Genomic DNA, 25,167 nt, shown 5'->3' with positions numbered 1-25,167 from the left:
GTTGTATTAATTATGCCAAAATGTAGATATTCGTATATTGTATGTAACCATATTTTATAGATCTCATTTCATTAGATTGTATTTTAAGATTTATACTCTATTCCATGGACCAAATATTCTATAAATTGGTTTCTCAACTGTCAAAATGACGTTTCCCGCATATCTGTGTGTATTTTTCTTAGTATTTTTACATCGTTTAGATTCCAAACTAGATTCATTTAAAACAAATATGCCATGGATAAAGATGTATTTTCAGGGAATTATTGGGGAATATAATATTATTATATCATTTGTATCTATGTTAAACATAAAGTCGGTTAATAAAAATTTTATAAAATTGTCTGCAATCCTTGGGATTTCGGCGCATTGTAACTGTTACTTTCGTGATTTGGATTAAGCATTCCTAAATATATTTTGTTTTAAGCATATATTATGATGCATTATATTATTATTATGTTTCTGGTCAAGCATAACCATCAGTATTAGCAATTCTAGTATTACTACGTACATAGTACAGAATAGTGAATTTTGAATAATTTTGTATATATTTATATAAGATGTAAATAACGTTTGAAGTATTACATTCTAGTCACTTTTAATATTAAGATTAGCACACTTGGTTGTATAGATTAATATGATACTCATTAATATTGTTAAGTTATATGTGAATGCTGTTTTTAAATCTATCCGAATTTATCAGTGTACAACATCAACATAAATAGACATACGTAATTTTCGTAAAGTGGATAATTGAGTGACTATATTAAATTAATACTCATATTAAAATATAGCATGCTTACAACTGAATCAACGCTTAAAATGTAAAAATGTAAGTTTTATTTTAGACGTCTTATGAGATGCAAAATAAAATAACCAAATAAATAAAATTATATGTACTAAATTGTTCAATTATTTTTTACACAACCTTCCTCCTCCTCCAATAATTATTAAATATAGCCATGCATTGGAAACCTAGGTAAATTCTTAAAATGTACATGCTAAACTGGTGATAGTAAGGTAGTGTACATAAAACAAGCATAAAACCATAAAACCCAAAAACTACAAAAACAGATGCATTATTGCCAAATTATTGCCATAAACATGTAAAACTAAAAGGCTTGTATCTAAGCTATTTATTATTTTGATAGATCTGTGGTTTACGTAGACAGTAGACAGTGGTTTATTTTATTCTATGATCAATGGATAATGGATATCGTTTATGGTTTGACACATCCTATTTGAGTTTTCCTATTTCCACTGAATCAGATTTTATTCATCAATTTACATGTTATTGTTACGCATTTAGTTCTTAAATTCCTCTATTTACTTTAGTTATTAAGTACCATTAAAGTAATTTAGATCAAATAAAGCTATCCATTAAGAATTGTTGTGTTTCTCTAAGGTTTCCCTCGTTAATTTCTGCAATCGTTTTGTTAATTCTTTTACAAAAACTAAAAAAAATGACGGAAAGTTCGGTAGATGATGGGGATTTTAAGCGCAAAGACTTTATTTGCGGTGTTGTTGAAGGTATGCTTGTATATAGATGTCTTTTTGTTTTATCTATTGAATAATATAGTAGTTATAGGTGCGTTAGAAAGACCGGTGTGAATGACCTGATGTTCTATTGCAGGCTTTTACGGTCGACCGTGGACGACTGAGCAAAGAAAAGATCTATTTATAAAGTAAGTATTCAATTTTAATTATTACATTTTTATTGATTATTATCCAGTCCTAATGATATAGGCAGAACTTTAGCAGTAACTACTCTGAATATTTTACACTGCTATCACTAACATGTTTTTTTATTATTATCAAAGTGTATTTATGATATAAATCCATATTTGTAAACTTTCTAAATGTTTTTTAAAATTAATGTTAAAACGAAAGTTAAAGCTAACCATTCTCTTTTATAATATGTATAGTGATATCAATCTTTTGATATGTCTTAAAAAAATTGTAATATATAATCAAATAAATTTCATAAAAAAAGAAAGTACATTATATACCTCATTACTGTCAATCGTAACTCAAAAACTCAAACTAAAAGATTTATTTGTTCAATTAGACTTCTTCAGAAGCACTTTTGAAACATCATTACATATTTTTAACATTTACCACCGATTTGGAAAGCAGTATCTACGGAGAAGAACCAGCAAGAAACTCCATAGTTGCTAAAATAAAAAAATTTTAAATCATGTCAGTTTTACAATTTAATTTTACAAAATAAATATGTAACATCATATATTATAATAATATGCCAAAGAACTGTCCTGTGGTTTTTATGCGACAACCCTCCATGGGTTTTATCGTCCATATATCGTCATAACTCTATTTCTACTAAATAGTAGTTAAATTTCTACTATAATCACATTCTACATTTTAGGCTAAAGAAATGGGGTCTAGACATGTATGTATACGCTCCGAAAGACGATTACAAGCATCGCGCGTACTGGCGAGAGTTATATACAGTTGAGGAGGCTGAGCACCTAACGTCTCTGATCTCGGAGGCCAAGTCGCATGGTATTACCTTCTGCTATGCACTTTCACCGGGTTTAGATATCACTTATAGCAGTCAGAAGGAGATTACTATATTGAAACGGAAATTGGAACAGGTATGTGGCTTGATTTGTTGGCATTTTCTTCTTTATCTTATATATAAAAATGAATCGCAAAATGTGTTGGTAAGCGCATAACTCGAGAACGGCTGAACCGAATTCGATAATTCTTTTTTTATTATATTCCTTGAAGTGCGAGGATGGTTTTTATGTAGAGAAAACGTAAATATGTACCACGGGCGAAGCCGGGGCGGACCGCTAGTTATTTTATAAAAATGAAAATATATGAATTTGAAACCAGGCCATTTTTGTGTGCGCAAAAATTGTTTTGCTATTATTTTATAACTACCTACTTATATGCTCAATAAAAGTTCAAACTGTTTAGAGTGTATTGAATTCAAACAGTTTTCCTAATTCTCAGACATTAGTAGACATGCAAAAAGTATTTCATCTGCAAAAGTATCAATAAATTTAGTTTAATTTTTCAGAAAATAGACTATATTGTAATAAGATTCTCTTTTTCTCTGTAATCTATCTTTTTAATTCATTTATCATTAATATTATAAATAAGTTACAATTTCACTTATGTGTCATTGGGTCAACTGACCGGTTGGCTTGGTTGGTAGTGGCCCTGCCTTCGAAGCCAGAGGTTGTGGGTTTGATTCCCACCCGGGGCAAATATTTGTATGTTGAACATAGATGTTTGCTCTGTGTCTGGGTGTTTAGATAATAAACACTATATAAGTATTTATTTAAATTTATATATGTATGTTTATCTGCCATCTGGTTTCCATAACACAAGCGAAAGCTTAGTATGGGATCAGATCGTGCCGTGTGTGAAATTTATCCTGAAATATTTATTTATTTATTTATTGGGTATGAATTATTCTAGGTTTCACAATTTGGATGTACCTGCTTCTCTCTGCTGTTTGATGACATTGAACCGGAAATGAGTGAAGCTGATAAGCAAATATTCCAGAGCTTTGCTCATGCTCAGGTAAGAAATTACTGTAAAATTATTTATATTGATATTTCATATTATATTTAATTATATCTATTGGCAGATATTGATATATTTTTTCCTACATTGCTAAAATTGTTAAAGTCAAGCATCTTTTATATGTAGAAAAGAATAACAATATTTGAAAATGCTGTGTTTTGTTAAAATGTGGTTTTTAAGTACTTACTTGTTTTAGTATAGCAGTATTCACTTTTAAATTGTAATCAAAAGGAATCTTAATTCTCATACAAGTAGATTTTTAAACTTCTACCCACATTTACTGTGTTTTTACTTTTTACAATTTTGACGTGAAATCTAGACATTTCACAAAAAACCTCTCTGGAAAATATTTTTCCTAAAGTTTTACATTATTTCATTTATTAAGCTATTGCATAGCTTCTATCGCGGGCCTTGAGCGCGGGGACCGAATCCAGAAATTCCGTAACGAAAAACCTCACGCTCCGCACTCCGACGGGCGCGGAGGTGTGGCTTGAAGGCATAGCATGCAATAACTTTACCGCGGCAGTCCCCGAGTGACACACGTCTTTTTTTATTTTATTATTTATTATTATTATTTCTGCAGGTATCAGTAACAAACGAGATACACCAGCACCTCGGCTGTCCCCGCTTCCTGCTCTGTCCCACTCAGTACTGCTCCACTAGAGCGGTACCCACTGTGAATAGCTCGGAATATCTCAACACCCTGGGCACTAAACTGTCGCAGGAGATTGATATTATGTGGACTGGTAAGAGGTTTATATTAGCTGGCATAGTATTTATTTAATTTGTTTATAACTAGCTTTCTGCCCACGGCTTCGCCTGCTGTGTCTAAAACCTAATTAATTATACATATGAACCATTCTCTGCATTCACCCTAATAAAAAACTGCATAAAATCCGTTGCGTAGGTAGTTTTGAAAATTTAAGTAAGTATACACTACTCCTAACTATTCTCTGTCCCAAAAAGAGAAAGCGACTTTGTGTTATCCTATGTAGTGATGAGGAAAAAAACAATAGTATGTAAAAAGAAGCAGTATTATAAAAAATACATAGCTTGCACAAAATACAGCCTTATTGCTAAACAGCAATCTCTACCAGGCAATCTGGCAGGAAAGGAAATGCAAGAAGATTAAAATATAGTGCAAAAATACAAAAAAAAAAAGTATTAATTGCAACATAAACTTAAAAATAAAATTTATACATAATACCATAAGTATTATACTAACAAGTACATAAAATCCATACTAATATTATAAATGCGAAAGTAACTCTGTCTGTCTGTCTGTTACTCAATCACGCCTTAACTACTGAACCAATTTGCATGAAATTTGGTACAGAGATATTTTGATACCCGAGAAAGGACATAGGCTACTTATTACCCCGAGAAATAGGATAGGTTTTATCCCGGAAATCCCACGGGAGCAGGAACTATGCGGGTTTTTCTTTGACTGCGCGGGCGAAGCTGCGGGTGGAAAGCTAGTATAATATACATACACAAACTAAATAGCATTGTGGTGGTATTTAATATCAGGGCAGGATCAATATCATGGTATCAAATATCATCATCACAGCTATACTAGACAATATTATTCATTGTTATCATAGATTGTGGCTTTATTCAAGAAGTATGTCATGTTATTATGTTGCACCATTTTGTGATAAAAATTAATTCAAAATAGTTTTAAAAAAATATGTTATGATTTTGAAGTTAAACAAATTTAACAGTCTTAAATGACCTAAACTTTATTACGATTAGAGTAAGAAATATAGACTACTTGATAGTAATTCAAATTTTGGTTTACGTGCTGTGAAGGAATAAAATTCAAAATACATTTAAAACAACAATCCCATATATCCCTACTAATATTATAAATGTGAAAGTAACTCTGTCTGTCTGTTACGCTTTCCCGCTTAAACCTCTCAACCGATTTTGATGAAATTTGGCACTGACAATCTTTAGACCCTGTGAAAGAAAATAGGCTACCTTTTATCAAAACACCACACGGGCGAAGCCGCGGGTGGAAGCTAGTCTATCATAAATTCCAACATAAGTATGTAAGATCAGACATAAACAAGCTAGCAATTCCTTTCAAAATGTATGAATCATATCAATGGAAAATCTGTTATCAGCAACATGTCAATGACCTTACACCGTTAACTGTTAACTTTATTACCACATGCCAAAAGTGTTTGGAAATATGGTTATGCAAAAATGTACTTTAGGTAAATGTGTGAAGGTTTGATTTTGAATGTCACTTATAGTTTGATTGAATTTGTATAGTCCTGGGTTTCACTCCTGTTATATGCAAAAAGAAACAGTGACTTGGGCTATAATGTTAAGCTGATTCACTTCATTAATTTAACCAAAAATATGTCTTATCACTTATCTGATGAAAACGTTACACAAAATTAATAACTAAAGAAAAAGGTTGTTTTTTTTTATTTATTACCAGCGGTCCGCCCCGGCTTCGCCCGTGGTACACATTTCACAATAAAAGGTAGCCTATGTTCTTTCTCAGGGTCTAAAGATTGTCTGTACCAAATTTCATCAAAATCGGTCCAGTAAGTTATGCGTGAAAACCATACGTATACATACATACATAATTACAAACCTTTCCTCTTTATAATATTAGTATAGAAGTATAGATGATATGTTTTTCTTACAATATTTACTTAACTATAAAATTCGTACAAAACTTTCGTTAATCGACAAGCTTGAATACACATTGAAAATTTTTTCAGGTCCTAAAGTAATATCAAAAACGTTGACAACAGAATGCATTGAAGAAATAACACAAGTGTTGAGAAGACCACCGGTCATTTGGGACAATCTACATGCCAATGATTATGACCAAAAGAGAATATTTCTGGGTAAGACATTTCTAGAAGATATTTTATAGTGAATAATATTTAATAACGAATGCCTGCGTGATTGTTAAATTTTACGATATCAGATATGAACTGCTGGATAATTACTAAAGAAAATAGTATGAAGATAAAAGAACTGAGAAAGAAAAAACTGCTTCTAGATTAAAATTACTATTGAAGAAGCTGTTTTTTTTTCTCTACAAAGTTAATATAATGGTACCCAATTTATTAATTTATTCATGAATTTAAAAATTACTTTGTTAAATTCCAAACTTGTGTGATAGTTCTACAAAAGAATCTGTAGATTGTTAAGCCATGCAATTGAACAGAAAAAAAAACATAATTCACATGTACCAAGTATTATTTTTAAAACTACCCTTACTTTACAGGTCCCTACTGTGGTAGATCACCAGAACTGATTCCACTATTACGAGGAGTTTTAACAAATCCAAATTGTGAATACAACGCGAACATGATAGCGATACGAACTCTTGCGCATTGGGCCAGCTGCAGAATGGATGCGCCGGCGCATAGTGAGATTTTTTTATTGATTTTTTATTATTTTCATGGTTTTTTTTTTGCTTTCAGGGTAATGTTAGATGAACTTCTTAATTTTGGTTATTATCGAAATTTTGAAATATAATTTATGGTGATAGGGTATACAAACATCAACAGAATCTATTTTATATGTTTCATAAAATATCATAATTTCTATACATATAAAAAAATATATAAAAATGGAGACTATTAATTTTTGAAGTGAAAACTTCTTTAGCGGCGTTGGGTATAAAATCTTAAACTAGCGTCAGGACACGTGACCTGATCGAAAAAGCGTAAGACGGATGGATATCAAACATGCTGAACGTTAATAATCAAGTTTTCACTTCTGCCGGCATTCCCGGAGTGCAACCCGTCTTTTTTTATTATGAGAATGATATTAGAAAACTGATGAAAAAAAAATAAAGCATCAATCAATAAAAAATATATCAACTATAGACGAAGCTGTATCCTGGGACATAAAGTTGGAGCGTGAAGGTGACCAGGGTGTCTGTGAAGATGAAGTGCCTCTGGCACTCGGAAAGCATGTTTATCATCATCGGCAGGCTTTGAGGTGAGCTACCTATGATTTATGTCATTTATTTATAAATTATTTTTTTATGTAATATGTTATCTGAAATATCATTTTTAGGAAACTAATAATCTTGTAAAGCATAAAAAATATTTGGAAATATTATTCAAGTTATTATCAAATATTATCAAGTTGAATATAATTTAAAAGTTTCACGAATCAATCAAATCAAATCAAATCGATTAAATACTAGTTTGAAATATGTGGCAAAATTTATTTAAAAGAGATGTCTATTTATGTAAAGAAACTATGTGCAATCTATGTATTTATAGCGACATTCTTTATTATATAATATATTAAATTTTACTTAATTTCAGCCAAGCAATAAATGAGTGGCTTCCAGAGTTCTCTATACCAAAGACAGCTCAGGGGCCGGTCATCAAACCTCAACCTACAGGTACTAACTGTTTTATATCTAAACTCAAATTCAAACATTTATTTATTCAATTAGACTTCTTATAGAAGCACTTTTGAAACGTCATTACATATTTTAAAATTTACCATTTAAGTTTAGTTAGGTAATTGAATACAGTAAATTGAAATAGATATTTTTCTAATTAATTTTATTATACTTTCATTGCTATTAAAAATTATTGATAAAGCTTATTTCTCTCTGGCGCTCAAGCGAAAATTGTCCGAAGCTAAACTCTGCCTAGTAGTGGGCAGACTTTTCTAACAAGCAATACTTTTATTTTATTGAATGTTTTATAGTACGTCGCTCGCTCCTTTTTGGACGATAATTTCATACACATTTGTGACATCATAGATTTATTATTAAGTTTATTGTTTACCATGTTCTTTATTGTCTGATGGTTGTATTACACCCATTCGGGTAAAATACACCCATTTAGGTATTTCACACGTGACATTTTTGCGTTACGCCATACTCGTGACATTTTTAAGGTCATAAAGAAGTTTCACTTCTTACGTGTGTACTCTAGTACACGCATACATTTTTTATTTATTATTGTACCCCCAGAGGCAGCGATCATCCCCATAGTGCCCTCAGTGAACACTTGCATGTCGCTCGTGGGTACGACCAGTACCACTAGTGTGAGCGTCGCGCAGATACCGACCGTCACTACTACGCACTTGCAGGCTCTGCCCGATATGTGTGCACAGCCGCCAACGGTATGTGTGTGTGTGTGTATGTGTGTGTGTGTGTGTGTGCAAAATAAGGGCCGATTTTACAATGCTTGGATAAAATTTATCCGTCCAATGAAGTATTACACGATGATATTAAAATGTCACGTAAACTGTCAAATACGGGCAATTAGAATACGTTTTTAAAATGGTAGTTTTATATATTATTCGACGAATAATTTTTATCCAAGCATTGAAAAATCGGCCCTTAGTGTAATATAATATTTGTGTGTAACTTTAATGGCTAATATTTTATTATTGACTAGCTGTGCTCCGCGGTTTTACCCGCAGTGCTCCACTCCTGTTGGTCTTAGTGTGATGATATATAGCCTTTAGCCTTCATTGATAAATGGGCTGTCTATTATCTAACACCGAAAGAATTTTTAAAATCGGGTCGGTAGTTCCTGAGATTAGCGCGTGCAAACAAACTCTTCAGCTTTATAATATTAGTATAGATTAGTTTGTAACGTTAATCATAATGCTGTTCGTTTTTCTCATTATCACACAAGAATGACTGGACCGATTTGGTTAATATTGATTAATATTTAAATATTCGTTGATATCAAGTGAAGATTTGAATGATTCAATCATCTATATCTGTTAGTTTATAACGTTTCATTCATTTTTCCAGATGTCAACATCAGAAAACTTCAACCCCGTGTCCAACCCGGTCATGAATTCCCTCGTATCCCCGACCAAAGTCATCCTCAACGAGTCCATCCCCAACCCGATCATCCCCATGGCGAATTCCAACATTGCTGTACCATCGGAGATACCAATCTCGACTTTACCCGTACCTATATTAGGTCTAAAACCACTTGAAGAAAAGATAGATGAAGCTATGGAGAAAATAGATGGTCACGATACGCTGTCGAATGATAGCGTGTTGGAAACAAGCTTTAGGGATGTTAGGAAGGACGATGATCAAATTATTGTTGATGATGATGAACAGAGGAATGGGGATATGAGTGTTGGTGGTAAGTTTCTTGTGATTTTGTAACAAAATATAGTTTTACAGGGATTCCAAAGTGTATAATAAATTAGCAAAATTGTTAAAAGGTCTATTACTCTGCAATTATTTACTAAATTAACAATTATGTAACATTGAGTTTTATCTAGACCCGTTAAAATATATTCTTTTGTGTCAACTGCCAAAATTTTTTATTGCTTTAAAAACTTTAAAGTACAAACATGTTATTTTTATATTTAAAAAAGATAAAATTCCACCAGCACAATGCCATTGCTTTAACGATACAGAACAATCTATCAGTTTAAACTCCAAACATTTATTAAACGTTTTGACGTGACAACGTCTTATAATTCGATAGAGCCGGCTGCACGCCCGAAAAAACATGACTCATGCGGCGTTACCTCGCTCTGAGGCGTTCCATAGGCTTGAAGTGCAAGCGAGAGCGCGGAACGAGCGACAAAGAAGCACAATCGGACGTTGTCACGTTCAACTATCGTCAGTAAACCGACTTTACAGACAACCAAATTTTTATATACGCTTTTTTATCGTCAAAATACAGTAAAAGTTCTTTATTCGCGGGCAATAGGTTCCGTAAATGTGCCGCGAATAGAGAAACCGTGAATATGGAATGGTAATTTGTATGGGGTTATAGGGGATACGTTCCTAGGTGACGAAATAAGGAAGCAAATACATAAAGAAATCAGTTTTATTGAAATTTTTGACCATACATATTTATTAATTACCATTTAATTAGGTATTATCTTCAGGTTTAGGCAATGGCTTCGCACTTTTTACTCGTTTTTTAGTCGACATTATAAATTCGTAGTTGTAGTTCAGGCGTTTTCGAAGGATAACAACTGATTTTTATTTTGGTAAATACATATATGTATGTACCGATGTACCGATTCGATCCGCGAATAAAGAATTTTGGGCCGCGAATATAGAAATTAGGTCGCATTTTTTCCACCCGCGAATAGTGAAACCGCGAATGAAGGAAGCGCGAATAAGGAACTTTGACTGTAACTAATTTCTCCGCAGACACACCCCAAACGTTGTCCCCCAGTCGGCCGGTAGAGCCCCTGGATGTGGACCCCCCCTCAACACCTGCAGACTCCGATGTGGTCATGAACGAGCCCTATAGCGAGGTGATTATTTACAGACTTGATAAATAATCGTCCGAATCAAAACTCTGCTTACGTGTCAATTAGGCAGAGTTTTTAATGAAATTATTCGCATAATGAATGCATTTAATCATAATAATCGATTAATCAAGTAGATTCATGTGAAATTGTCCGAAGCAAAACTCTGCCTAACGCGTCAATTAGGCAGAGTTTTCTAATGAGCATTACAATGCTTGGATAAAACTTATTCGTCGAATAATGTATAAAACTACCATTTTAAAAACGTATTCTAATTGCCCGTATTTGACAGTTTACGTGACATTTTAATATTATCGTGTAATACTTTATTGGACGGATAAGTTTTTTTCAAGCATTGAAAAATCGGCCCTAAAACAATCAGATTTATTTCATGTATATTTTGTAATAAATTTCAGAACGGCTCAATGCAAGTGGAGCCATGCAATAGTCCACTGAGTGCCGACATGATGGTAGAGCCTGTGGAAGTGTCTGATGAGTGAGTCATTATTATTTATTTATTTATTATTGTACGATTACCTAATCGTACAGACAATAGGTACATGTTCCCGGAATGCAATGCGTCGATGGTGCATATTTTATTATATTGTATTAATTATTATTTTAAGTTTTAACACACAGTTCAGTTCGCATTCGGACTCCGTACCGGGCGGAGCTTCACCATCTCATCCCATTACAGTTAAAAATAAATATATCTCTTTATCCCAATCTCATATCTTATCTTTTACCCCAAAACTCCCCCTTACAATTATTATTTAAACTCTTATTGTTCTGCCAAAATACAAAAAATACAGACAAAACTTATTCTAAAAGAAAAACAGCACAGAAGGCGGGGTCTTATCACTTATTTACTTTTTATAAATGTACCAATGTAAACTATATTTAATTGTATCGTGTCTTGATTACGTTAATACTTTTTTATTATAATCTCTTCTACAGAGCATTCGAACAATCAGCGAACGCTTTAACAACAGACGACCAGCTTTTTGTTTTATAGCTTTAAAATGGTCACTTTTTTATATTTTTTATTATCTCTCTCATAGGGCCCTAGAACAATCGGCAAACGCGCTAACAGCAGACGATCTACTTCTCCTGTGCGATCTATTCTACCTGCCGTTCGAGCACGGGTCCCGCGGGTTGCGGCTGCTGCACGACTTCCACTGGCTCACTGCACACGCAGCCAGCATCCTGCCCAGGGGCAGTAAGCCGGAGGTGAGTGGGATCCTGCGGGATTCCGGTCATATAGTTAGGATCCTGCTGCATTTTGGTTTAAAAAAAACTTTTTACATAAAAACGGGTAAAAAATCCTAAAATACGAAAAACACCTTCCTCATTGATTCGAAACGATAAAAGAGTGTGAAAGTCGGTTAAAAAAGAGTGTGAATTATTGTTCAATTATTTTAATACAGGACGGCAACGTCGCAAGTCCCATAGGGATGTCAGAAATGCAATAAAGTATCGATATATATCGTATCGTTGTTTTTTGAAAATATCAATATCGATATTGATATTTTTATTAAAAAATATCGATATATCGGTACGATTTGACAGAATATTCGTGCTCTAAATATTACGACATTCGACACGTGACATTCGATACACGTGAAATTTGACACGTGACATGGCATTTGAGACACGTTAACTTTAAAAAATATTACAAAATTAACAAATTTATAATGCTCCCACCAGACTAGCGAATGGCGTCGTCGTCTCCGCCGCTTCTCGTGGTGGGCACACCGCTGTCGGCGTTTAGCTCGTCGCTTAGCTGTAGCTGCTAATAAAGAGCTACATGCTGAGTTACGGCCCTACGTGTGGGACCTGTGTGCTGTGCTCGCGCTGCTAGCGGCCTTCCTGAAGTGGCTCGGTTAGTGTGCACACAGCACTTGCTCAAATAAATGAGGGTAGTTTTTGATTTTGTTAAAATTGAACGAATTGGAAGTCCAATGAAAATATGTGTTTCTGATACAGTTCAAGTAATGTTTTTGGAATACCAAAAAACATTACTTGAACTGTATCAGAAAAATATTAAAAATAATGAAAAATCAAAAAAATATTTTTGATTTTTCATTATTTTTAACTTCAATAAATTGATGTAAAATTATTTATATGTGTAAAAGAGTAATAAGAATGAAGTTCAAATATTGATTTGTTTCAGAGCTCGGCAAATTTCCGGCGAATATTGCAACAAATATGCAAGGAAGTTATACATGTAAGTAATCTTAAAAATCACTTTTTCAATAACAAATAATCAAATAATCGCATGAAACGTGACGACACGCTTTGATATCACAAATTTTTTTATCACAAACTTTAACTCTTTGTCGTCGTTAGTTTTGACAGCTTTTTTTCACTAGAATTTTAAATTTTTTAAATTGATCAATCAATTATATGAATAAAGTATAAAATTGGCCCTTTTATGCCTCCTTGAAGAACACCTTGCTCTTCTATACAGGTCTATCATATCTACAGAAATAAATTTATTTTTTGTTATTTTATTTCATTGTGTTGTGCGATACAATATAAAGTGATTATTATCCATTAATGGTATATTTTAATATCTCGGTTAAATTATATTCGATTCTGTACATAGTCAAATGCATAGGCTAAGTCGTAATATTTGATAACATACATCCGAACTTTTGGTTGATTGCCATAATCTTATTTAATGCTTACGTGCTTGAGTAAGACATTCCTGCAATGTGCATTTTTGTGTGTGTTTGTATGTGAATGTGTGTGTGACCGGTCTTGTTTGGAATTGAATGTACGTGGATTGTTTGTAATTGTGTAAAGTTATTTCCAGTATTATAAAAAAAATTCAAAATGTCATTTTTGAATGTACGTAGAGAGATTTCGATAAATGTGTGTGTGTGTGTGTGTGTGCGTATGTTAGTGTAAAAAGAAATATGAAATATTTATTTTTCAGAATTGATAAGAAAATTACGTCCGCACAATTCGCCATTACGATTTGTGTGTACGATCTATAGATTATGCATTTATTAATTTTGTGTGTGCTACGCAACAAATGGAACGTATTTCGTCGTACGTATGTTTTTGAAGTGAAACTTCTTTATCGGGGTTGGAAAAAAATTTAGTGTAACATTTTTTCGTTACGCGTGACATTTTTCCGTTTCGCGCCATCTTTTTCTTATCCCTACCACTCGTGATTGGACGTATTTCTGTAAAGTTGCGTATAGTAAATTATTTTTTGAAAAATAAGGTCATAAAGAAGTTTCACGTCTTACGTGTGTACACTAGTACACGCACACATTTTTTGTACAATCGTTGCGTGCTTACGCGCAGGGTTCTCTAAAGGCTGGCGGGAGGCGTTCGAAAGCGGCGCGCAAGAGCCGTGGGTGTTCCGCGGCGGGTTGGCGGCGGACCTGCGGCGGCTCGTGCCGCTGGACTGCGGGCCCGACCTGCGGCACGCGCTGCCGCACCCCGCGCCGCCGCCGCACACCACGCTGCCGCACGCCGTGCGACCGTACGCGGCAAGGGACGAGCTGCCGGTGGGTTGTGTACAATAACAGGGACCCTACGCACCATTCGACACTTTGCAATCTTCGCAAAATATAATAATACTAGCTGCATTCCGCTCCGCGTGGCTCCGCTCCTGTTGGTCTTAACGTGACGATGTAAAGCCTAGCCTTCCTCGATGAATGGGCTATCTAACACCGAAAGAATTTATCAAATCAGACCAGTAGTTCCTGAGATTAGCGCGTTCAAACAAACAAACGAATTCCTCAGCTTCCTAAATTACAAGCGTTAAATATATATTTAATTAATGTGGCCAGTTCAAACGATCAATAGCTTGTGTAGTTTCACTAATATAAGAAAAGTACTATAGTGTGTCCTCCGCCTAAATCTAGTAAATAAAAATTTCAAAATTATTAATAATATCTGTGATAAACTATATAAGTAGAAGTGGCCCTAATATCGATCCTTGTGATACCCCTCTTATGAAAATAATAAATTCAAAGAACTACTTGCTTCAATGGTCCTTTCCGACCGTCACCGTCTGTTTTCTGTTACTCAAGTTGGTTATTTGTTTTTCATTTTTGTACTTATGCAATAGTAGGTCAATTATGATATTAAAAAAAGTAATATATATCTACAGTATCGAAAGCATGGGAAAAATCAAAAGTCATAAAATTGCATAAGATGCTTTTTATCAATTTTACAGAGAAAAATCCTGAAGGTTTTTTAATTATTTATTTTTGGATTACCACAATAACCAATATAAATAAAAATAGAAATACCCTCAAAAAGTTATCTATAAAATATTTATTCCAGGTATGTACGATATGTCATAAGACATGTCGTGACGGTGCGGATTGCAGTGATCTGTTCCCGAGTGACTTGCAGAGTTTGCCTGCTGATAGGTACGTATATTATTGTTATTTATATTTAAAAAATACAATTTAAACCACATGAATAATACAGGTTGTTACCCAAATTAGAATGCCTTATTTACCCATATATTATGACTATATTTTTTTCAGAATATTCACATTTGTTATATTTTGTTGAAATGTTATTTAAGTTAATTCAAATTAGCCTCTATGTTTGGGAAAAATTTCATGAAAATCGGTTCAGCAGTTTTTGGGTGAAGGTGTAACACACAAAGAAACAAACAAACTTTCGCATTTATAATATTAGTCAGATTAAGACACTATTTTCAAATCGTTTATATACATGCACTTATCACAGGTTAGTGATGCCGTTCCTAACACTCACACCGGAGTTGTGCATGGTGATAGAAGATGATGGTGATTGCTTCACGGATGATGCGACTGAGGTTGATGATGACTCGGAAGGTGATAAGCCGGATGGTGAAGTTAAAGTTAATGGTGAGTGCGATTTGTGTTCTTAGTTAAGGTATAGTTTGTAAATTTGTGTTACAACTTCTGGTATAGAGATTTTTTTTTAGTAGAAAAATGTTAAGGTTTATTTGTGAATTTATTCCTTGTTGTCTTTAAGCTAATTCAGATGTTTAATATTTGAAATCCAAGGATTACATCTTTCTTCATTAAATTGTACTTCGCAAGGATTAAAAATTGATTTTGTTCTGCAAAATACATTTCACAATCTTCAAAATATTAAAAGGCAAAATTTTGCCTACTCTTTTCACACACCACATTGAAAACAAAAACATTTTCCACAGGAGTAAAACCAGAAATAATAGGCTACGCATGCGCGGCCCTAAATAGCAAGGAGTTTTACAAGAAACAGGAGATCGCGTGGATACCGGAAATGTGCATTAAGTATCCGGAGGAGCTTGTGCAGAGAGAGGATCTAAGTCAGGCTGCTAAGGTAAGGCTTTTTTTTAGTTTTTTAGGTGGTAATTGTTAAAAATTTGTAATGAAGATTCGTAAGTGCTTCTAAAAGAAGTCTAATTGAATAAATAAATGTTGTAACAAAATGTATGCAAGTTGACCGCACTCACAACTAGATGGCGCCAGCTGTCGTATCACGATATTTAGATCTCGCTATCGTTTATCTCACTAAGAATAGTGACCTTCGGTCGCATACAAATATTTGTCGTTCCGTCCCGTTCGGTTCCGTTCCGTTCAGGTTAGGGCCTGGATACACGCACGCTATACGCTTTCACCCACAGAACAGTAAAGTAGATAGAAGTGTGATGTGGGCGTGGCCCACGTGTCACTAGTAAGGTAAGATCACCTAACTTGCTCTCAGTTGTGCGCAGAAAAATATTCGAGTCGGTTGTCAGCTGTCAAACCTTTTTTCCATATTTATTCATTAATTAGGACGTGTTGTTCGGTATTAGAGTGCAAAAATGATAGCAGACGAAATAATATCAGCAATGGAGGCATTTCATACCATCGGTAAGTCTTATTTTTATTTATTTTAATTATATTTTATGTTATAACTTCGCTTGTCGTAATTTGTCAAAATTGTATACAAATATCTAGTCAAAATGAACCTTAATCCGTAAGAAATTAGTACTATTATAGATTGAACAGCAAACAAGACTTTCTGGAATATTATTGCAATAAACAAACGAATGTCGCTTTAGTGATGATTGTGGCGCATATCGACAGTATCGATACTTTAGAAAAGACAAACATTATAAATATTAAATTTTATTTTATTTTTCCTTAGCTTTCATTTGTCCAATTTATTTATAGATTTCCCAAAGAGGCTAATTTAAAAGAGAAATGGATAAATGCAACGTGACGAGTTAACTGGATGCCGAACAGTACTAAGCGGTCTAACAAAGGCCACCGATACAGCAAACCTACGGCAGTTCCAAGATTTAAAATAATGCATATTTTCTGTTTGTATTTTGTAAATATAGATTAATACTATTCTATTCCGTTTTTTATTTAATAATCTTATATATAAAATTCTCGTGTCACAATGTTAGTCTGCATACTCCTCTGAAACGGGTGGACCGATTCTCATGAAATTTTCTGTGCATATCGGGTAAGTCTGAGACTCGGCCAACATCTATTTTTCATATGTACCACGGGCGAAGCCGGGGCGGACCGCTAGTAATAATATAAAAAGACGTACTTAGTAGTAATAAACATACTCCAAAATGTGACACATTATACTATACTCATATAAAAGAAAGAAAAGAAAAATACACAAAAAATATTTATTTGTGAATTATCGATAACAAGGCTGACATCCCTCAGGGCATAGCATCAGATAAATATCAAGTAAATGTCATTAATGTTGAGTGACACAGATTTCAACCTTATCTCTATGTGTTGAGGTTCAAAGTTATATTTATCGAAAACTAACGCCCTCTGTTGTGGAGTAGCTGAATGTTTTCGAATTTGGAATTTCTGTGCAATGAGAAACAAAACAGCTAATATACCTAGGGATGTTATACTAAAATAAACCGTAACATGGTGCGTTAGGGTACATATTGAAATGCTGAATTTATAACCTAAGTCAGTTTTTAGTCAAATTAAGCTGTCCAATCAAAGGCAGAGTTTACTTGTAGTGTACTGTATAACTATCGGTTTAAATGTGTGGGTTTGGCGACACTGGTTTTCATACTAATTATGACATTATCGCACTTCTATATGTTTTTACTGTTCTGTGCTTTCACCTTTGTTGAGACGTTTTAGTGTCAAGTACCCAGATATTCCCGCTGTTATCATAGTGGACTTCCACCCCTGTTGGGATTCACTTTGATAGCACGGCGCGCATCACAGTTATTATTGTCAATAGTCTGTAGTTACGTTTACTCAATAAATACTGTAGTATCAGTCAGCATTTTCTGTCACTCCTCACCCCCACCCTTTACAACTGGCGCCCAACGTGGGGCCCGTCGACGTGACGTCACCGTGCTACGACGTGCTACGAGATCTGTAGAGCATCTACGAGACAACGTTCGCCTGCGCTACGACGCCTACGAGACGAGACGACCTACATTATTAATTAATGAGTGGAAGAGGGTTGGAGATTGAGAGGACAAAATCATTTGCAAGGCTTCGAGAGCTTTTGGTGTCTTCCCCAGTTTTTGCCCAAGCGGATGAAACCAACGCTAGTAGCTACGCTTTGGATGCAATTTTGGTGCAGGGGGAGGGTGCCCGCTGGTTTCCTCCAGACCACAGCCAGCAATCAAGGATTCGAAGTGATCGCTTTTGATTTATTCAGGCTATTGCCCCGAACTGCCAAGAACCAGAACTGGATCTTTATCGTCGAAGACGTTTATCAACGATAACGGCACGCAGTTCGTGAGCTCTGTGATGCAGCAATTTATCGTATTGCCTTAATAATCAACACGGATTCACACCAGTGTACTGGTGTACCATTTGTATTCAAACAAATCCGGTTGAGCGAAGGAACCGTGATCAGAAAACGCAATTAGCCATTTTAGTAGAGGAGAATCATAATACATGGGCAGAGAGGCTACCTAGTATACGCTTTGCTATGAACACGGCATCATCCTGTTCCACTGGGTACACGCCTGCGTATCTAACATTCGGACGTGAATTGAGGACGCCGGATGATGTGAATCATGATCTCCGTGAGATAATACAAAATGATAGCTTTATCAAAGAAGTTACCCCGCGCTTACTCGAGATGGCAGACACTCTGCTTAGGGCACGGGAAGTACAAGAAATGAAGGAAGAAAAGAGGAAGGAGTACGTGGACAAGAAGAGACAAGCTTGCCCTGATTACCAACCTGGTGATTTAGTATTGGCTTCTACCCATGCATTGAGCAAGGCCAGCCAGGGGTTCAGTTCGAAGTTTGCTCCTCGCCGTGATGGGCCTTACATTATACTACGCCGACGAGGTCCTAGTTCATTTGAATTAGCAAGCACTGACTCCAAGACTCCTGTTGGTGTGTATCATGCCTCGGCTTTAGCGAGATATCGTTCTGAAGATGCCGTAGTGCCAGAACCCACTCTACCTATTAGAAAAAGAGGAAGGCCTAAGAAGCAAACCATAGACGCTAAGGTTAAAACGACAAAGGCTTCTAGACCTAGAGGAAGACCACGCAAGAATCATCAATAAAGCTACATTCCTGTTCCTGTCCTACTCGTCGGGTCGACTTCATGGACAGAGGGGGAGAATCTGTAACAAAATGTATGCAAGTTGACCGCACTCACAACTAGATGGCGCCAGCTGTCGTATCACGATATTTAGATCTCGCTATCGTTTATCTCACTAAGAATAGTGACCTTCGGTCGCATACAAATGTTTGTCGTTCCGTTCAGGTTAGGGCCTGGATACACGCACGCTATACGCTTTCACCTTTGTTGAGACGTTTTAGTGTCAAGTACCCAGATATTCCCGTTGTTATCATAGTGGACTTCCACCCCTGTTGGGAGTCACTCTGATAGCACGGCGCGCATCACAGTTATTATTGTCAATAGTCTGTAGTTACGTTCACTCAATAAATACTGTAGTAGCAATCTGCATTTCCGTTCACCCTTCACCCCTCTTCCCTTACAATGTATGATTTTGAGTTTTGTAAGATGCCTTGTTGAGTTATTTTGCAAAACAAATTGCTTTAATGAAGAGTGCAAAATTTGTGCTTATTTAATGTATTTTTTACTGTGAATAAATAAATTATATTCTATTCTAATTATAGTGCTTCTAAAAACTTAATTGATTAAATGTATGATTATTTGAGTTTCGAAATTTTATTAAAGCATTTGACACTGTCAATCATAGCAAGGTACTGTATAGACTTCATAATTATGGTAAAAGATTACATGTATACAACTCAGTGCATTCATACCTTAACAATGCACTGAAATTAGGAAAATAGATGGGAAATGAACAGCACATACTGCTTTAAAAACAGAAATATTATACGAGGTGTGCTTCAAGGTAGCATAATAGATCCACTTTTATTTTTGTCTTACTGACTTAACAGGTGTGATACTTGTGTACGATATTTTCCGTTATTATTCCGGTTCAAAAATTTTCGACAGTTTTAACTCTTGATTCTTAAATATTGGTTTTTATATACATCTTGAAATAAAATAATAAATCCGCAAAAATAAAACCATTACAACAATTATTTATGATTTCTTATTCATGATTTTAATGTTCTTTGTTCAAGAATGAATAAAAGATTGTCAGTTGACAACTTGACTTGTCTAATGCTTTTGACTTTGTAGATCGCTATTTATTCTTTGAAGTTGTAGACTTTTATAAAAAGGGGTTTCGAATATCGTTCGTTAGTAATAGAATACCAGTAATAGAGATTAACAGACTATTTATACGAAATAAAATAGAAGTTTTATAAACATTATCTGTTCGGGCTATGAACGGAGTTCCCCAGGGAAGTGTTCTGGGACCGCTACTATTTCTTATCTTCATAAATGACTTGCAAATGAAATGCAACCAAGATTTTTATGATTTAATCATAGAACATATAACATAACACTATTGTGTGCAAAGACAGAAGTGAAACTATTGCTAGCCTTCGTTCTATCTCTATTGTGTGCAAAGACGACTGAAATGATTGCTAGCCTTCGTTATATTCTAAAACGGATTAAGTCCTTAAAAAAACACTTTCCTTTCAATCTGTTTGGTGTTTTTCAACCTTCTTCCCTCCCTAATTCTGTTTTGACGTGATAACGTTTTTAAAATCGTTTTAGTTGGGTGACACGTTCAGAAACTTGTGTCACACCAAAACCTCACGAGCGCGATCGCAGATATAACGAGGGAGAGACGGACCGATCTCCCGTCTCATCTCGAGCGCTGCCACCAATAAGACGTTATCACGTAAACATCTCGATCGTAAACCTACTTTACAAACAACCAATTTTTTTTTGTCTAGTCCATCTTACGATCCGGTGGTGTCTTTCAACCTTCTTCCCTCCCATATTCTTCTTTTGTCTTCTCGATTTGACAATTCTGCCCAATTCCAGGAGTGCATCAGCCACTTCCACCAGTTCAGTTCGTTAGAGCGGGCACCCGCAGCAGTGTCGGCCGCTCACCCCGCGCTGCTCACGTGCTGCGTGCTGCCCGCGCCGCGCGACCCGCACGCGCCCGCGCGCCTGCTCACCTGCCTGCTGGCCGCGCTACGGGCCAACGGTAGGTCACACAGCACACAGCACACAGCACACACCCCGCCTGCTCACGTGCTGCGTGCTGCCCGCGCCGCGCGACCCGCACGCGCCCGCGCGCCTGCTCACCTGCCTGCTGGCCGCGCTACGGGCCAACGGTAGGTCACACAGCACACAGCACACAGCACACACCCCGCCTGCTCACGTGCTGCGTGCTGCCCGCGCCGCGCGACCCGCACGCGCCCGCGCGCCTGCTCACCTGCCTGCTGGCCGCGCTACGGGCCAACGGTAGGTCACACAGCACACAGCACACAGCACACACCCCGCCTGCTCACGTGCTGCGTGCTGCCCGCGCCGCGCGACCCGCACGCGCCCGCGCGCCTGCTCACCTGCCTGCTGGCCGCGCTACGGGCCAACGGTAGGTCACACAGCACACAGCACACAGCACACACCCCGCCTGCTCACGTGCTGCGTGCTGCCCGCGCCGCGCGACCCGCACGCGCCCGCGCGCCTGCTCACCTGCCTGCTGGCCGCGCTACGGGCCAACGGTAGGTCACACAGCACACAGCACACAGCACACACCCCGCCTGCTCACGTGCTGCGTGCTGCCCGCGCCGCGCGACCCGCACGCGCCCGCGCGCCTGCTCACCTGCCTGCTGGCCGCGCTACGGGCCAACGGTAGGTCACACAGCACACAGCACACAGCACACACCCCGCCTGCTCACGTGCTGCGTGCTGCCCGCGCCGCGCGACCCGCACGCGCCCGCGCGCCTGCTCACCTGCCTGCTGGCCGCGCTACGGGCCAACGGTAGGTCACACAGCACGACACGACACACGACATGACGATACTTTAGGTCAAAAGACACACGACATGATACACGACATGACACACGACACGACACACGACACGATACACCACACGACACACGACACCATACACAACACACAACATAACACAATACACCACACGTCAGGTCAAAAGACATAAAATGAACACACAACATCACATGTCAGATCAAATGACACATCACATCACACTTCATGTCTCACATTACACATTAATATGTCACATCACGCATTGCAACACACCTCATATTAAATATCGCATCACACGATTGCAAAAAAAAAAACATTGACCACAGCCGCATGACTAACACATATCGAGCGGCTAACGCGGCGTTGCCGCTCCGCATGACTAACATTTATCGAACGTCTCGATAACGAGGCGGGATCGATTTATTTTCTTTTCTTAAAAAAATATAAATTTTTCACTTTTAGTTGATTCCATCAATAAAACAATTTTTCTTGAAATTTTTTTTACCTCCATGTTTTTAAATCTATATTTTCTAAATTATATTATAATTTTCAGGAGCGAGCGGTGTGCACGCATGCATCAATTCAACAGACCACTATCTACAGCAGTTCTATAGTAAGCTAGGATTTGTCGAACTAGCTCGCGACGGTACTCGCGTCTATCTAGCTAGGTCCTTCTAGCGCTTACATAATAACTACCTAGGTCCGATATAGGACGGATCTAGACTGAAAAACAAAATTTTTAGGTATATTTAGCATTAACGTACGGTAAATAACTCGACTCAAAACTGAAAAGTGTCCGAAACTAAACTCTGCCTGAGTATGTATCAGGTTTTATTGAGCGATACAATAGAATTTGAACGTTATTAACATGAAATAAGGTGTTAAATACAATGATTGTTTTATACAACGCGGTACAGATGTTGTAGTTTTCTAATGAGCGATACAATACACCTTGAACCTTAATGCTACGAAATAAAGTTGTAATTTCAATGAATGTTTTATAGAACTGATCTCCTTTAATACGCGAGTGTGAGTCTAGTGGTTTATAATACGTTAATGCTGTATGGAGATGATCAAGTAATAAAAAATGTGTGCGTGTACTAGTGTACACACGTAAGAAGTGAAACTTCTTTATGACCTTATTTTTCAAAAAATAATTTACTATATGCAACTTTACAGAATAACGTCTAATCACGCGTGGTAGGGATAAGAAAAAGATGGCACGTAACGGAAAAATGTCACGCGTAACGGAAAAATGTTACACTAATTTTTTTTTCCAACCCCGATAAAGAAGTTTCACTTCAAAAAAACTTAATTTTTAAGTGATCGAACTGTATTGTATGTAATAAATAACTTTACTGTTATAACGAAGTTCTTATTTTTAAGATCTCAAAATTCTTTTCGAATTGTGAATGAGCGATATAAATTTTTTTAAGAGAATTGATGTGATTTTTCTTTATTGGTAATTGTAAAACCTGTGAAAATTGTAAAAAAAAATGTTATAAATCGCATTTTTTTAGCAAAACTGAAAACAAAGAAAATTCGCATGTATGATTTTGCCCACTAAACATAATATACAAGTTACACGGCTTTAGTGACATTGATTGAAGTGATTAAATCGTGCTGTTACGAATGTGGCGATTACAATTCCAAATTTGCTTAAAATAAATAAAAAGGATTCACGTTAATTAAAAAAAAAATAATGAAGTCTAAAAATAATAAATACAATATTGAATGAAAAAATCGAAAGAACACCTGAAAGCCGTATTCTGCAAGGCTTAAACTATGTGGCATGAAAAACTTCTAAATCTAATGGATATAAATTTTTGATACATTGCAACAAAAAAAATCTTGCTTTTCATAAAAATATGATTAATAAATAAAAAATATAACCATATTTGCTATCTGCTAGCTCCTCATAATGCTGCTGGACGATTTCTTCTTAGTGATAAGAAACTTAAAATGTAAAACTGCGTAAACGTTATAAGAATAAAAATAAAAAAATGTCAAAAAAAAGCTTCTCTCATTTTAATTTCGACATCAAAAACTTTAATTTATTACGTAATTCTAAAATAATGTTACGTAGTAATAATATTGTTTTTTTTGGTCGTAAAACCATAAAGGATAAAGACCCAGACTGAAAAACTCAATCTCTTTTTAAGAGATATAAGTTTATAATAGTTATTATTATATATATTATATTATCCGACTACCCTCACAATCAATAAATTAATAAATCCTAAAAAATTCTACACTTTACTGCCAATGCTCCGTCACTGTAGATAGACCGATATATCAATGAATATTAATTATACACAAATATATATGATAATGATAATAAAAATAAAATCGCGTATATTGATTTCATTCATTTTAACCAAAAAAAAAATCATAAAAAACTGTTGAAATCTATAAAACGATAATATAACATGTAAGTATTTAATCTCGAAAGTCGAACGGGCAAAATTATCGCTACCTATGCATCTAAAAAACAGGATTTTAAAACAAATTAAGGTGAATGCAAAAAAAATGTGTGCGTGTATTAGTGTACACACGTAAGAAGTGAAACTTCTTTATGACCTTATTTTTCAAACAATAATTTACTATATGCAACTTTACAGAAATACGTCGAATCAGGCGTGGTAGGGATAAGAAAAAGATGGCTCGTAACGGAAAAATGTCACGCGTAACGAAAAAATGATACACTAAATTTTTTTCCAACACCGATAAAGAAGTTTCACTTCAAAAACTACCAAAACAAAATATGTAAATGGAAAAAACTACTAGGTATGTATAAAAATTTTTAAATAAAAATCTTCTGCGAAGATTAATCTAGTTCTTATTTCTTTATAATTAATAAGTAGTTCGTATCAGAAATAATTGAAAAAAAAAATTAGGAGTTCACAATTTTATTCGATTTAATATTGAACTAAATGGGGGGAAAGTTCCAAGATTTTTGAATCATTTGATAATAATCATCGTAAATAATGATAATTATCGTCTTCAATTATTTGTAAATATCCCA

General features: G+C 35.7%; 1 protein-coding gene and 1 long non-coding RNA gene across 3 annotated transcripts; both read left to right on the top strand.

Moving 5' to 3' along the window:
* Nucleotides 1-1,227: 1,227 nt before the first annotated feature.
* Nucleotides 1,228-24,286, top strand: Oga (O-GlcNAcase). 2 transcript variants are annotated; one of them, XM_089709759.1, is made up of 22 exons: nt 1,228-1,527; nt 1,631-1,682; nt 2,384-2,612; nt 3,448-3,552; nt 4,139-4,301; nt 6,297-6,425; nt 6,812-6,955; nt 7,419-7,533; nt 7,869-7,948; nt 8,531-8,682; nt 9,326-9,671; nt 10,703-10,809; nt 11,220-11,299; nt 11,865-12,033; nt 12,511-12,685; nt 12,977-13,030; nt 14,122-14,327; nt 15,112-15,200; nt 15,529-15,668; nt 15,983-16,131; nt 21,189-21,354; nt 22,696-24,286. In XM_089709759.1, the coding sequence occupies exons 1-22, from the start codon at nt 1,461-1,463 to the stop codon at nt 22,818-22,820; spliced, it is 3,042 nt and encodes a 1,013-aa protein (XP_089565885.1). In that variant the 5' UTR covers nt 1,228-1,460; the 3' UTR covers nt 22,821-24,286. The 2 variants fall into 2 exon arrangements, with proteins under 2 accessions (XP_089565885.1, XP_089565884.1); XM_089709758.1 differs by lacking the exon at nt 22,696-24,286 and having other exon boundaries at nt 21,189-21,908.
* LOC149477854 (uncharacterized) lies at nt 16,430-17,152 on the top strand. Its single transcript, XR_016317481.1, has 2 exons — nt 16,430-16,664; nt 16,968-17,152. It is a non-coding gene; the product is annotated as an uncharacterized LOC149477854 (long non-coding RNA).
* Nucleotides 24,287-25,167: the final 881 nt, after the last annotated feature.

This window comes from Colias philodice, chromosome 23, assembly GCF_061535455.1.
Source record: "Colias philodice isolate Cphi_HAF_F1 chromosome 23, ilColPhil1 Martin Lab GWU primary, whole genome shotgun sequence".
Taxonomy (NCBI): domain Eukaryota; kingdom Metazoa; phylum Arthropoda; class Insecta; order Lepidoptera; family Pieridae; genus Colias; species Colias philodice.
The sequence above is the reverse complement of the archived record's forward strand: the minus strand, read 5'-3'. Positions and strand labels throughout refer to the sequence as shown.

Coding starts and splice junctions, on each gene's coding strand:
- Oga (XM_089709758.1), top strand. CDS start 1,461: ATGACGGAAAGTTCGGTAGATGATGGGGATTTTAAGCGCAAAGACTTT. Junction 6,426..6,811: donor CCAAAAGAGAATATTTCTGG/GTAAGACATTTC, acceptor CTTACTTTACAG/GTCCCTACTGTGGTAGATCA. Junction 9,672..10,702: donor TGGGGATATGAGTGTTGGTG/GTAAGTTTCTTG, acceptor ATTTCTCCGCAG/ACACACCCCAAACGTTGTCC.